The sequence below is a fragment of the Penaeus monodon genome, chromosome 13 (assembly GCF_015228065.2).
Source record: "Penaeus monodon isolate SGIC_2016 chromosome 13, NSTDA_Pmon_1, whole genome shotgun sequence".
In the NCBI taxonomy this organism is placed as follows: Eukaryota; Metazoa; Arthropoda; class Malacostraca; order Decapoda; family Penaeidae; genus Penaeus; species Penaeus monodon.
Window position 1 is genome coordinate 8,111,028 of NC_051398.1, and position 12,500 is coordinate 8,123,527.

The following is a 12,500-nucleotide window of genomic DNA, read 5'->3' on the forward strand; positions in this document are numbered from 1 at the left end:
GAATGCAGCATATAAAATCCTTGGCCAGTTTCTATGATAAGTCGAATTGCGTTACATTTTCTTATTGCTGTATTTGTTTAATTGTATTTTCTCTCTCTCTCTCTCTCTCTCTCTCTCTCTCTCTCTCTCTCTCTATATATATATATATATATATATATATATATATATATATATATATATATATATATATATATATTTTTTTTTTTTTTTTTTTTTTTTTTTTTTTTTTTTTCTTTCTTTCTTTTTCCTTCTTTTTGTTAAAAATTTCTTTCTTTTTCTCTTTTTCTTTTCTTTTTTCTTTTTTTTTTTTCTTTTTTACTGTTTTTTTTTTTTTTTTTTTTTTTTTTTTTTCTTTTTCTCTTAATCATTCTCTACTTCACGAAATATATATGTACAGTCTACCGTTGTGTTATTTCATTTTGGATTTTCTCTCATTTCAGTGCAGATAAAGTGTCTTTGTTTTTCTCTCATAGTTTAGAAAAAAAAACTACATTGTCACTACTATGTTCTTTAAGAAAATATTTGGTTATGTTCTGATAAATGAAAATAAATATAATGAACCTTTTTTTTTTTTTTTTATCTTTTTATCTGCTTCAATAATAACCAACATGAACAAATACAGTTATATCAACCTTGTCACATTTTGTTCTTATTTAAACTACATTAAAAAAGTTCCAAAAAATTGCAAAAAAAAGAAAAGAAAAGAAAATTTTAAAGAAAGTTAGAGAATATAGTAAAGAAAAAAATTAAATCAAATGCAGTTATTCTTATTAAGAGGAAGAAGAAAGGGAAACATTTAAAAAATACATGATAACGATGACCACATCATTAAGAAAAATCATATATAATCAATTTTCTAAAACAAAGATAAAGAACAAGTGCAATAAATAACTGAAAATAAGAGATATGACAAAGAACAAAGAAAGAAGGAGAATAAAAAAGAGAAGAAATTATTGAAAGAAGAGAGAGAGAGAAAAAAAGATTAGCTGAGATTTCATCATATATAGAAGAGCGATACAGTTGGAAAATCGAAAACAAACAAACAAATACATGATCTCAGTAAGAACCAACCTCTCAGCATTTACAAAGAAAATCCACAATCGCTCTCTATTTTCACAACACAACAACAAAAAAAATCACCTAAAAAAAGAAATCATAATTAAATAAAAATTAATACAAACAAAAACAAAAAAGGTAAGCATAAGGACAAAGACAACAAACACATAACTGCTGCTGAAGAGGTTTATTTGTCGATCTATCGTAGTCCATCTCGTCTAGGGAACCTAATTTACACCAATAAAAGTCTATCAAGCGAGAGAACGGACCTGGGGTTAATTCAAGCAGGCGGACAGGTAGGTGGACAAAGAAATAATAAAAAAAAGGACTTTTTTTTTAAACCATTGTTTGAGAAAGAGATGAAAATACTATCGTTTGGCGTATCTATCGTCCCACAACCACTTTACATTGTAATTCTACACTGAAAACCGCCATATACTTAACTATGGGGATCGGAGATATGGGTTCTCCATGGGAAGGTAGTGTATATTATATCTATATAAAAAAGATATATATATATATGACGTTCTGAAAAGGACAATAACAACAATGAAAATGCCGAGCAGGCTCATATTTTCTTTTTTTTCCTGAAAAGTTTTGTTTGTTTTCCTTCAGATGCAGCACAAGATCAACGTCCCCATAGCCATATCTCCAAGCTTCCGGTACCTACATGACAATATTGAATTTAGTGATTAACGTGTGAATACCTAAGTACATGCTCTAAACTGTGACCATTTTCTATGAAGTAAGGCTGTGCTTGAAAGAAAACGATTCGAGACTGTCCAATACCATGCATATAGTCGTCAACTTTTCTTTTGCAATGATAATCAATACACTAGTATTCTTGTTTTGTGTTATGTCTTGTTGTATATATATAATGTATATATTTTCGTTTATTTATTATATTTAGTTTTTTTTTTTTTTTTTTTTTTTTTTTTTTTTTGTGGAAGAGTAAATTGAAGTATACCTACACATATGGGGAAAAAATTAAGAAATGGTGTTATTCACAAAAGTTATCCCTTAAGCGCGATGGTGTTTGGTGTTGACAGTACCAGTGTGCTATAATAATAAAAAAAGGCCTATTCGTTTCTCCTATTGTCTGTCTATGGTGCGCTAAGATCCAAAAATTAAGAGAGAAAAAAAAAAAGAAAAGAAAAATAACTACTGCTGTAAATCTGTGTATTCATCACCTATTTTGTCTACGTAAGTAATGCACCAAGCATCTTCTTTGACGATGAAACCCAAATTTTACAGAAATGTTGTTTGTTAAGAGTTAGATGTATATACCTATTTGATTTTTTTTTTTTTTTAGTTTTTTTTTGTGTTTATATGTTCGCTAGGTCGTTTTCTGAAACCTTAATGTGTGGGTGTTTTTTTTACATTTTTTTTTTCGAGTATCAGCTATAGGCCTTACTGAATTTGCATTCGTTTTTGGTTGTTGCTTTCTTCTCTGTATATTACGTTGTCTTACACTTGCTCACTCCTGTTTTTCTTTCTTCTCTCTGCCTCTTTCCTTCTTTCTCTCTTCCCTATCCTTCATTTTTCTGCGGTTTCGTTTATTCCCCCTTCGCATTTCTTCATCTCGTCTCTTTCTCTTTCTCTTTCTCTCTCTCTCTTGCTCTTCGCTCTGCCTCTCGCACTCTTCCTCCCTTTGGTCTTTCTCTCTTCTCTCTGTCTCGCCCGCTTTCTTCGCTTTTCCCCTTTCTCTTTCTTTCTTTCGCGCACAGCTGCTGGTGTCATTTCGTGAACTTGGCGCTAAAATAACGATGGCGTTTGATAAACTCCTTACATGGTCCTGCAGGAGACTTTGTGTTGCGTGGTCATAGGGCTTCACACTTGTCTGCTTTTGTTATCTTTTTGTTTCTTTCCTTTTTTGGTATTTGGCTCGTTTCTATTTTAGTTTTTCTTCGTTCTTCTCCCCCTGTTTTGTTTTGTTTTTCGTCATCATTGTTTCTTCTGTCTACTGCTGCTGCTGCTGCGTCTTCGTCAGCGTCTGTCTTCAGGACGCAGGTCTGGCTTGGACGCGTTTTTTTATGTCTTTTCTTCGGATATTTCTTCTGTTTTCGCGGTTTTCCTTCCCTTGTTTGAATGATAATAGCCATCTTTTCATCGCGTGTTTCAAAAGTGATGGTTATCGCTTACCTCGCTATCATCAGGCTGCTTTCAAGGGGGAGGGAGGGTGTGATAGGGTGGGGATTGGGGGTTGGAGGGAGGGGGAGGGGGTTGTTGTTGAGAAAAGGAATATCAGAGAAAAGAAGAGAGGGCAGATCCACACCAGCGAGACCTCTTCCTTCTCCTCGTCCTCGCGCCACCGGAAGGCCGTCCGTTTAGTCGCGGATGGTGAGCTTGCGTGAGCCGGTGATGTCGTGGAGCTGCCTGGAGGTGAAGGCGGCGACGAGGCGGCGGTCCCCGGAGCGACGAGGAACGAAGGTCTGTGTGTAGGTGAAGGTCTCCCTTGGCCGGACCTCGCGGTTGACGCGCATGGTCCTGGGCCTGCAGGCGCCGCCGACCTCCATGCTGAAGAAGCAGTCCGTCAGGGGGACGTCCAGGGGGTTGCTGAAGGAGAAAGTTGCGGTGCACTCCTGTCCGACCTGGCACTCTGCCACCTGCGGGGGGAGGCGGGCGGCAGGGGAAGGGGGAGCCAGGGGGAAAGGGAAGGAAGGAGGAGGGAGCAATAATAGATGGTATTAGTGTGAGTCACGAGACGTTGTCCGATCGTCCATTCGTTAAAGCTATTGTGAAGGAAATGACCACAGAAGGCCCAACGCATGTCAAATCACAGACACTCTTAGAATATTAAAATGAATACGTTTTGATGATGACGGTAACAAGGGGTAAAAAGAAAGAACAACAACAAGAACAGCAAAAAGACGAACGAAGCTCCTTACCTCGATGCTCATCCTCGGCTTCTCGAACTGGAAGTCGTGTTCGTCGATGTACGACTGCTTGTTCTCGTTCACGAAGCCTGAGGCCGTGACCTTGATGAAGCCCATGTCCACGAGGCGGTCCTGGTACTCGGAGGCGTCCAGTCTGAGTGTGAGGGTGTCACGCTGGCCGCCGGCGAGGGTGAACTGGCCCGTGACGCGCTTCAGGTGGGCGCCCATCACTCCGGTGTAGAAGGCGCTCCTGGCAGGGGTGAGGGCAAGGGATGTTAGGTGCTGAGGCTGGGTGCTCTGCCCGCGTCTTACTGGTAAGTTCGAGGAAAGTACAGACACCTATACAGAGACGAGGGAAAAGAAGGAAGAAGAAGAAAGAAAACAACAAGACCAAAGGGAGTGAAGAAGACTCAGAAAACAAGAGAAAAACAAGAAGAGTCAAGACGAGGAAGAAGACGAATTTCCAACTTCCCCAGTTGACTATAAAGAATAAAAGAAAACTAAGAAGAAAAAAAATTAATACGAAAAAGTCGAAAAACACAAATCCCTCCTAAATAACCTAGAAGAAGAGGAGAAAGCCCCCGCCCCCCCCCAAAAAAAAAAAAAAAAAACATCACAAACTCAAATAAAGAAAACGGTCCAAAGATGAACCAAGAAGGACCCTTAAACTGACCTGGTTGAAATGGTGGCCTGGACGGTACGTGTCTCGCTGGAATTATTGTGGACCTGCAAAGTGACTGTCATGCTCTGACCGGCGGCCACACGCTGAGGGTCCACGAGCTCGAAGGTGACGTCATAGCTCCCTTGGTCCTGGGGGGGGAGGAGGAAGAGTTGCTTCAGGTACTGGTTCTGAGGGAGGGAAGGCGGGACGACGAGTAGCAGTTCAGCACCTCTCCTTTCTTAGTATTGCGGGGGAGCGAGAGAATGTGTCGGGGGATGGGTTGAGGGAGGATGTATGGAGATAGGGGTGGGTGGGAGCGAGAGAATGTGTGACGGTAGGGGGGGGGAGGATGTATGGAGATAGGGGTGGGTGGGAGCGAGAGAATGTGTGAGGGTAGGGGGTGGGTGGGAGAGGGTGTGTGGAGATAGGGGGATAGGAGGGGAGGTAGGGGAGGAAGAGACAATGGGAAATGGAGAGTGGGTGGGATGGGTTGTAGGGGGGGGGGGTAAGGAGATGGGGTTTAAGGGGTTCAGCACCTGACTTAAAGGGGGTGGGGGCGACTGAGATGGCAGGAAGGGGGCGAGGAAGTAAGGGGGAAGGAAAAAGAGGGGAAAAGAAAGGAGGGGGATGAAGGGTGACAGAGGATTTGACTTGACTTCTGGGGTGAAGGGGTGGGAGAGAGGGGAGGGATATAGCGTAAAGGATGGGAGGGATGGGGTGATGGGGAAATGGGGGGGGGTTGAAAATAGACGTAGGAAAGAAGGACGAGCTGTAATGAATGAATGAATAAGGGACGAAGGGATGAGGGGAAGTAAGAGAAGAAGAAAATGGAGGAGCAATAGTAATGGGGAAGAAGTGGGATAATGGTGATAACAGGGGGGGGGGGGAAAGAGAGAGAAATAGAAGGGAAGTGGATAATGGAAGGAAAATGAAAGACTACAGAAAGCCAGTGGAAAGGGAGATCACTCAGAAGCGGGAGGGAGAGAGAAGGAGAGAAAAAGAGAATGAAAAAAAGGAAAAGGGGAGAAAAAAGAGACGAATAGCAAGATGAAAGAAGAAAAAAAATGATAAAGGAAATGTCGTAATAAAAAAGATAACGAAAAATACATTGACACAAAGATTATAAACCATTAATGGTAAATAATTGCACCCTCACCCTCAGATGAAAAGTAATACAAGAAGACACGAGGCTATTAATAACCCCTTGCTGACGGTTCAAAGGAAGCACTAACGAGGATATAATAATGACAAAGTAAATAAATCTGCCAATCAATGCCAGTCACTGAGATATTCTGTCCTCATTAAAAAATATAAGTTCGAATGTCAAGCGAAGTAAATACACGATTTTAGTACATTCCCCCCCCCTTATCTATATCATCATTACGGTAAAGCCTGCGCCTGCCCCTTGATATATGCTATTTGTTGTTTACTAAAGCAGTGTGCACGTTCGTTTCAGAAAGGTAATCAGAACAAATACCTTTTTTGATGATTAAATGATATGTATAAATATTTCTTTTGTATGACTTTCATTGTTCGGTTGCCCATTTGACGATTTTTTGTTTTTTTATTGTTAAGGACATCACCGTTATCATTGTTATTATCATTATCATTGTTGATGTTATTATTATTGTTTTTATAATAGTAATAATAATAATAATAATAATAATAATAATAATAATAATAATAATAATAATAATAATAATAATAATAATTATTATTATTATTATTATTATCATTATTATTATTATTATTATTATTATTATTATTATTATTATTATCATTATTATTATTATTATTATTATTATTATTATTATTATTATTATTATTGTTATTATTATCATTATCATTATCATTATTGTTATTATTATTATTATTATTATTATTATTATTATTATTATTATTTTTATTATTATCGTTGTTGTTGTTGTTATTGCTTCTAGTAATATTAATGTAAATTATATAATTGTTATTATCTTATTATTCATTATTATTTTTTATTGTTGTTGATATATTATTATTATTGTTATTATTATTATTATTATTATTATTATTATTATTACTATTGTTATCATTATTATCATATCATTATCATTATCATTATCATTATCATTATCATTATCATTGTCATTATTATTATTATTGTTAGGATTATCATTGTTTATTATCATTATCATTATCATTACTATCATCAGTGTATAGTCATTACTTTCATTCTTGTTCTTATTGCTATTACTATTATTATTGCTTATTATCATCGTCAATAAATAAAATATCTACGACTTATTACAATGACTTCAAAGGGAGAATACAAGACATATCGCCACACAATGCACATTATTTACTGAAGGAAAGACTGATTCAACAAATTAATTAGGCAGGCTAATTAAACCTCCAGTTATCATCGAGTCTGCCAGTCACGCTTGTACAGTGGGTGTTAATATGTCTATCACTAAGTCCTTCTCTCGTCTTTCCCTTTCACTTCGCTTTCCTTGTCGTATATCTGTTTAATCATCCTATGTCATGCTTCCTCCTTTCTTCAGACTTTGCTACTTACTCGTTATTCACTTACTCTATCGTTCACTCGCTCCCTATGTCATCATTCGCTTCCTTTATCACTCACGTCGTCACTTCCTCCTTCCCTTCTATCATTCACTCCTTCTCTCTACCATCATTCACTCCCTCTCTCTATCATCGTTCACTCCCTCTCTCTATCATCATTCACTCCCTTCCTCTATTGCTCCCTCCTTCCCATCTATCACTCACCCCTTCTCTCTGTTTCTCCCTCCCTCTATCATACTTACTCCCTCACTCCTTCCCATCTATCATTCACCCCTTCCCTCTCTCCCTCCCTCCCTCTCTCCCTCCCTCCCTCTCTCCCTCCCTCTCTCACCCTCATCCTCACCTGATAATCGTAGTAGACGTGGTCCTTCCTCATTCCCCGGCAGGCGTTGAAGACGGTGAACCTCTCTGGCTCGGACCTCTCCATGTCCTTGTACGTCTTCGTAACATCTTCGCAGTCACCCTCGCCGTCGTCGTCGTGGCGTCCTACGGCCTTGGTCATTATCGACCTGCACATTGGGAACCTGTAGGGGAAGGGGAGGGGGTTAGGCAGAGTGGCACTAGGCTTGCACGGTCTTATGGGTAATAATTATTTCTCTATAAGCACTTGAATCCAAAGAACAGAACATGTCCACGGATTGTATATACGCATATCCGAACATGGAATTACAATGCAGAAACGAGAAAATAACACACACAAAACAACAACAACAACAGTAATAACAACAGAAAAAATATACAAATAACATTACAAAACAAACCCAAAGAAGAACAGTCTCCTTCTCCCCATGTTTACCTGTACTGCCTGTAGTGTGTGTAGCCCCACTCGGAGTCATCATCCTCGTAGAAGTATCTGACGAAGGTGTTGAGGGCGGAGAAGAGGGCGGAGGTCTCGTAGGAGTAACCAACGTCTCCCTTCTTCACCGCCTCGGCAGACGATGGGCCACAGCCGTTTGAGTACCCTGGTGGGTGTAGGAGGGAGGGAAAGAAGCGGGAGGGAGAGAGAAGGAGAGAGAGAGGGAGGGAAAGGGGAGAGTGAAGGGAAGAGAGAGAATGAGGTCATTAATATTTTTTATTTTTTTTCGTCTTATTATTATTATTATCATCATCATCCTTTTCTTGGGGGACTTTCTTCTTTTTTTATTTATTAAAAGTGGATATGTATTTTCCTCACTGGTGAGTAACTTCCTTCATGTGATAATCAATCATTTCCTTCATTTAAAAGTGAATATTGTGACAGTGAAGACGATTAATTACCCACTACGTATTCTTCTAATTACTATCTACTTTCAGTTAAATTTTATACTCACTATCCCTGAAGTATGAGCGGGCAGGGTCAAGAGCTTGCCAGCCCGAGTAGCCTGAGGGCAGGTCAGGTCGAGTCATCCAGACGTCACACCAGGTATGGAAGGCCCACACAGCGTCAGGCTGGTCTCGCCCAGGACCACGCTCGATCTGAGGGAGATTAGGAGATAAGATAAGATAAGATATAAAGAGAAAGGAAAAGGGAGAGGAGTAAGAGATAATAGACAGAGATATAAATAGATATACGAGTGACGGGAAAAATAAATAGTAAATAGGCAGATATATAGACAAATACAGATAGAAAGAGAGATAGATAGATAGATATAGATAGATAGGTAGATACAGAGAGATAGATATAGATAGATAGGTAGATAGATAGATAGATAGAGAGGAAGACTAAGCAATATGCAATAAAAGTAAATCAGAAATATTCATAGTCATATAATTTTTCTTAAGTAGAAGAAAATACAGACACGTGGAATATATGAAAGCAATATTCAAATAGTTTACATTTGCTGTATGAAATAGAAAACGAGAGATTTAAAAAATCTGTAAAGTTTTGGCTTAGTAAAAAGTGTGAGTAATAACGATTTTTTTCCTCTGATTTTTGCCAACAAGAATTCAAAGACACATTATTATGACGTGTCTTTCACCAAGAGAACAAACACTGTCTTTGTCATTCTTCATATTCAAGAGTATGTGAGGGAAGGCTTAAGAAATGTAATTTTGATCTACATGTCCAAGAGATAAAAATTTGATATTAAATATTTTCTCTCTTCATTGCACGGGGAAGTGTCGATTTACATTATGAAAGCAAGATTCTGTAATGCACAGGATTTTTAACTCAAATTCTACTTCAAATATTGCGTTTGGGTTAGATAGATAGTGATATATATATATATAAATAAATAAATAAATAAATAAATAAATATATATATATATATATATATATATATATATATATATATATATATATATATATATATATATATATATATATATAGAGAGAGAGAGAGAGAGAGAGAGAGAGAGAGAGAGAGAGAGAGAGAGAGAAAGGGAGAGAGAACAAATCAGTAAGAAGGAAGAAAGACAAATAAAAGACTAACCAATTAGACAGGCAAAACCATATAAAACACCAATTCATAACAACAACAGAACAACAAATCAAAAAAAAAATCCCTCCCCCTAAAAAAAAAAAGTTTAACCAACAACCCCCCCCAAAAAAAACAAGAACCATAACACAATAACACAATAACACCATACTCACAATATCACCAAAGCGATCCACGTAACGGTCGATGGTGAGGGTATCTTGGGTCTCATGCGCTGACGTAATCACTGTGGTTGGGCGAGCGCTCATGCCCAAGGTACGCAGGACTGGAGAGAGAGAAAGAGAGAGTAAGAGAACTGATGAATAGAGGGATTGAAAGAAAGGTAGAGAGGCAGGGAAGTAGGTAGGTGCATAATTAGGTAGGTGGATTGATAGCGAGTGAGAGAGAATGAGAAGTAGGAAAAAGGAAAGATAGATAGATGAATAGATAGAAAAGAGATGGATGGATGGATAGATAGGTAGGTAGGTAGGTAGGTGAGTAGGTAAGTATGTGGATAGTTAGATAGATAAGTAGATTGATAGATAGAGAGTTAGATAAATAGATATATTCTTGTAGAGCGATAGATAGAGGGTTCAACAAATAGACAGATTGCTGTAGATAGATGGATATATAGATAGACAGATACATATAATCTAATTAGAGGTTATCAAAAAGTTGAAGCGAGTGAGAGAGAATGAGAAGTAGGAAAAGGGAAAAATAGATAGATGAATAAATAGAAAAGAGATAAGAGATAAATAATGAAACAGATAGATAAACAAATAGAATAGATGGATAAATAGAAAGATAAAGATTATCAGAGAGTGGTTTCTATGTAATATATTCTATAGTTGAAAATTTATAGAGGAGACAGATAGAGATAGATAAAAGATGTAGATAGACAGGTACATGGCAGAGATAAACGGATTGATAAATGGATCGATAGAGAGATTGACAAACATAGAGATGGAAAAAAGGAAGAGAAAGATGCAAACGAATAGAGGTCAATAACATAACACAAAAGAATATAAGAATTATCATCTTAAACTAATTGACAGCTCAGCTTCTTAAACCCATTTAATGTTTAAAACCCGAAAGAATCCCCTAAGAGAGGTACCTAAACCCCAACTCCATGGGAAACACCTCCATATTACTAAGAAACCTCCATCCATCGTGGTGAAATCCTAGTCTTTAAGGAAATTTTAAACCCTTAGGTTAACCCACACCTTGTCAAGGATCCTCCTGCCAAAACTTCTGGAAACCTCAAACCCCAAGGGAACCTCCAATCCTCCAGGAAACTCCCGCAAAGAATCCTTAATCATTAGAGAAACTCCCACTTACTAAAGAACCGTAGCCTTTTCAGAAAACCCCCAACCTTCTCATGAAACCCTGAGCCTCTTCAGGAACCCCCAACCTTCTCATGAAACCCCGAGCCTCTTCAGGAAACCCCCCAACCTTATCAAGATCCCCAAGAGAACCCCTAAGAACCCCCGAGAGAACCTCCCCCACCCTTCAGGAAACCCCCAACCCCCACAAGCCCCCCTTTTCACTCCTTACACGTCGTGAGCAGAGCTGACATGACCCAGCAGTGACCGAACTTGACAGGCGTCGCCCCTTGCCACAAGAACTCCTCGATGATCTTGACAGAACCGGTCCAGAGGTGGGGGTTCTGGCCTCCGCGATGGTCGTCCTCGTAGTAAGGTTCTAGCATGCCGTCTGTGTCCTCGTAGTCTCGACGGTGGTTCCTTGAGGACTGGATCTGGAGGAGGAGAGGAGGCGTGGGTGGTGAGGGGGAGATAGCGTGAGGGGATGGTGTGGTGTGGATGGGGATGGGGATAGTGTGGATGGTGAGAGGATGGTGTGGGTGTTGAGGGTGATAGTGTGGATGGTGATGAAAATGATTGCCATATGAGGTGTGTATTATTACTTGTATTATTTCAAAACGTATAATGAATAGTGTAAGACGAAAAAAAAAGGACAAAGGGAAAATTGAGAAAATAAGTAAGAGAAACAGAAGACGGAGTGCGAGCCTGCCCTCACCATGGCACAGAGGGCGCGGGACACCTTCACGGGGTTGCCTCTCTCAGCATGGGTCAGGCGAGACATCTCCAGCAGGACGCAAGCAGCTGGCAAGACGCAGTCATCGAACTGGCCGTAAACCCATGGGCGGCCGTGGGTGTTCTTGGAGCCGCCCAGGTACACCTTGCCAGTGTCGTTCATCACGAATTCGCTACGCTGAGCATCGTTCTCCATGTACACGGCGTCGTCTGAGGAATAGAAAGAGGAGAGAGGAATAGAGAGGGAAAGAGGGGGTGCGTGACACGACGAAAGGGAGGGAGGAAGGAACGAAGGAAGAGAAGAGGAAGGAAGGCAGGGTTTTGAAAACGATTGGTTTTAACGTATTTCAAATGCGATTCGATTCACTCGCACTTGTCAACGAAACATGTCAAACAGTCCCGATTCTTTTTCTTTTTTGCCATAAGTGACTAATATGAAGAAGGAGAAGAAGAAAAATAAAAAATAAAATGCTAATAAAAGAATACAATACTAGAATAATAAAAAGCAAAAACGTTAGGCTTTCTCCTGACCTCTGCAGAAGGGGTTGAAGATGACGAACATGTCCTCGGGAGCGCGATACTGCGTCCTCGCCTTGGGGTAGTTCCTGGTGGCCGTCTCCACCACACAGCGCCACACACCCACGGGGCAGGTGGCGGGGATGTGCACCTACGGGGTCAGAGGTCAGAGGTCATAGGAGTGTTATGTAGAGGTAGAGGTAGTTTATTTGTCTTTTTATTTTATTTTTTTTATTTCGAAAGTGTGAATTGGTTTTGAAGTTTTATTTTCAATATTTGCGATATATTACGTACGAATGAACATTTGATTATATAATTTCGATTAGAAAATATATTACATAAATCGAATCCATCATCATCTTGTCCACTCTCTTGCCCTAGC

The 12,500-nt window shown here is 39.3% G+C and overlaps 1 protein-coding gene across 1 annotated transcript in view; it reads right to left on the reverse strand.

Moving 5' to 3' along the window:
- Positions 1-1,228: 1,228 nt before the first annotated feature.
- The window catches only part of LOC119580095 (hemocyte protein-glutamine gamma-glutamyltransferase-like), a 19,927-nt gene continuing 8,655 nt past the window's right edge, over positions 1,229-12,500 (reverse strand). The window contains exons 6-15 of the mRNA XM_037928015.1: positions 12,134-12,269; positions 11,586-11,812; positions 11,103-11,304; positions 9,725-9,834; positions 8,463-8,607; positions 7,949-8,114; positions 7,496-7,676; positions 4,606-4,742; positions 3,945-4,182; positions 1,229-3,662 (exon numbers count right to left, since the gene is read on the reverse strand). Coding sequence (XP_037783943.1) covers positions 3,384-3,662; positions 3,945-4,182; positions 4,606-4,742; positions 7,496-7,676; positions 7,949-8,114; positions 8,463-8,607; positions 9,725-9,834; positions 11,103-11,304; positions 11,586-11,812; positions 12,134-12,269 — 1,821 coding nt within the window. The 3' untranslated portion in view covers positions 1,229-3,383. The remainder of the gene's footprint in view (positions 3,663-3,944; positions 4,183-4,605; positions 4,743-7,495; positions 7,677-7,948; positions 8,115-8,462; positions 8,608-9,724; positions 9,835-11,102; positions 11,305-11,585; positions 11,813-12,133; positions 12,270-12,500) is intronic.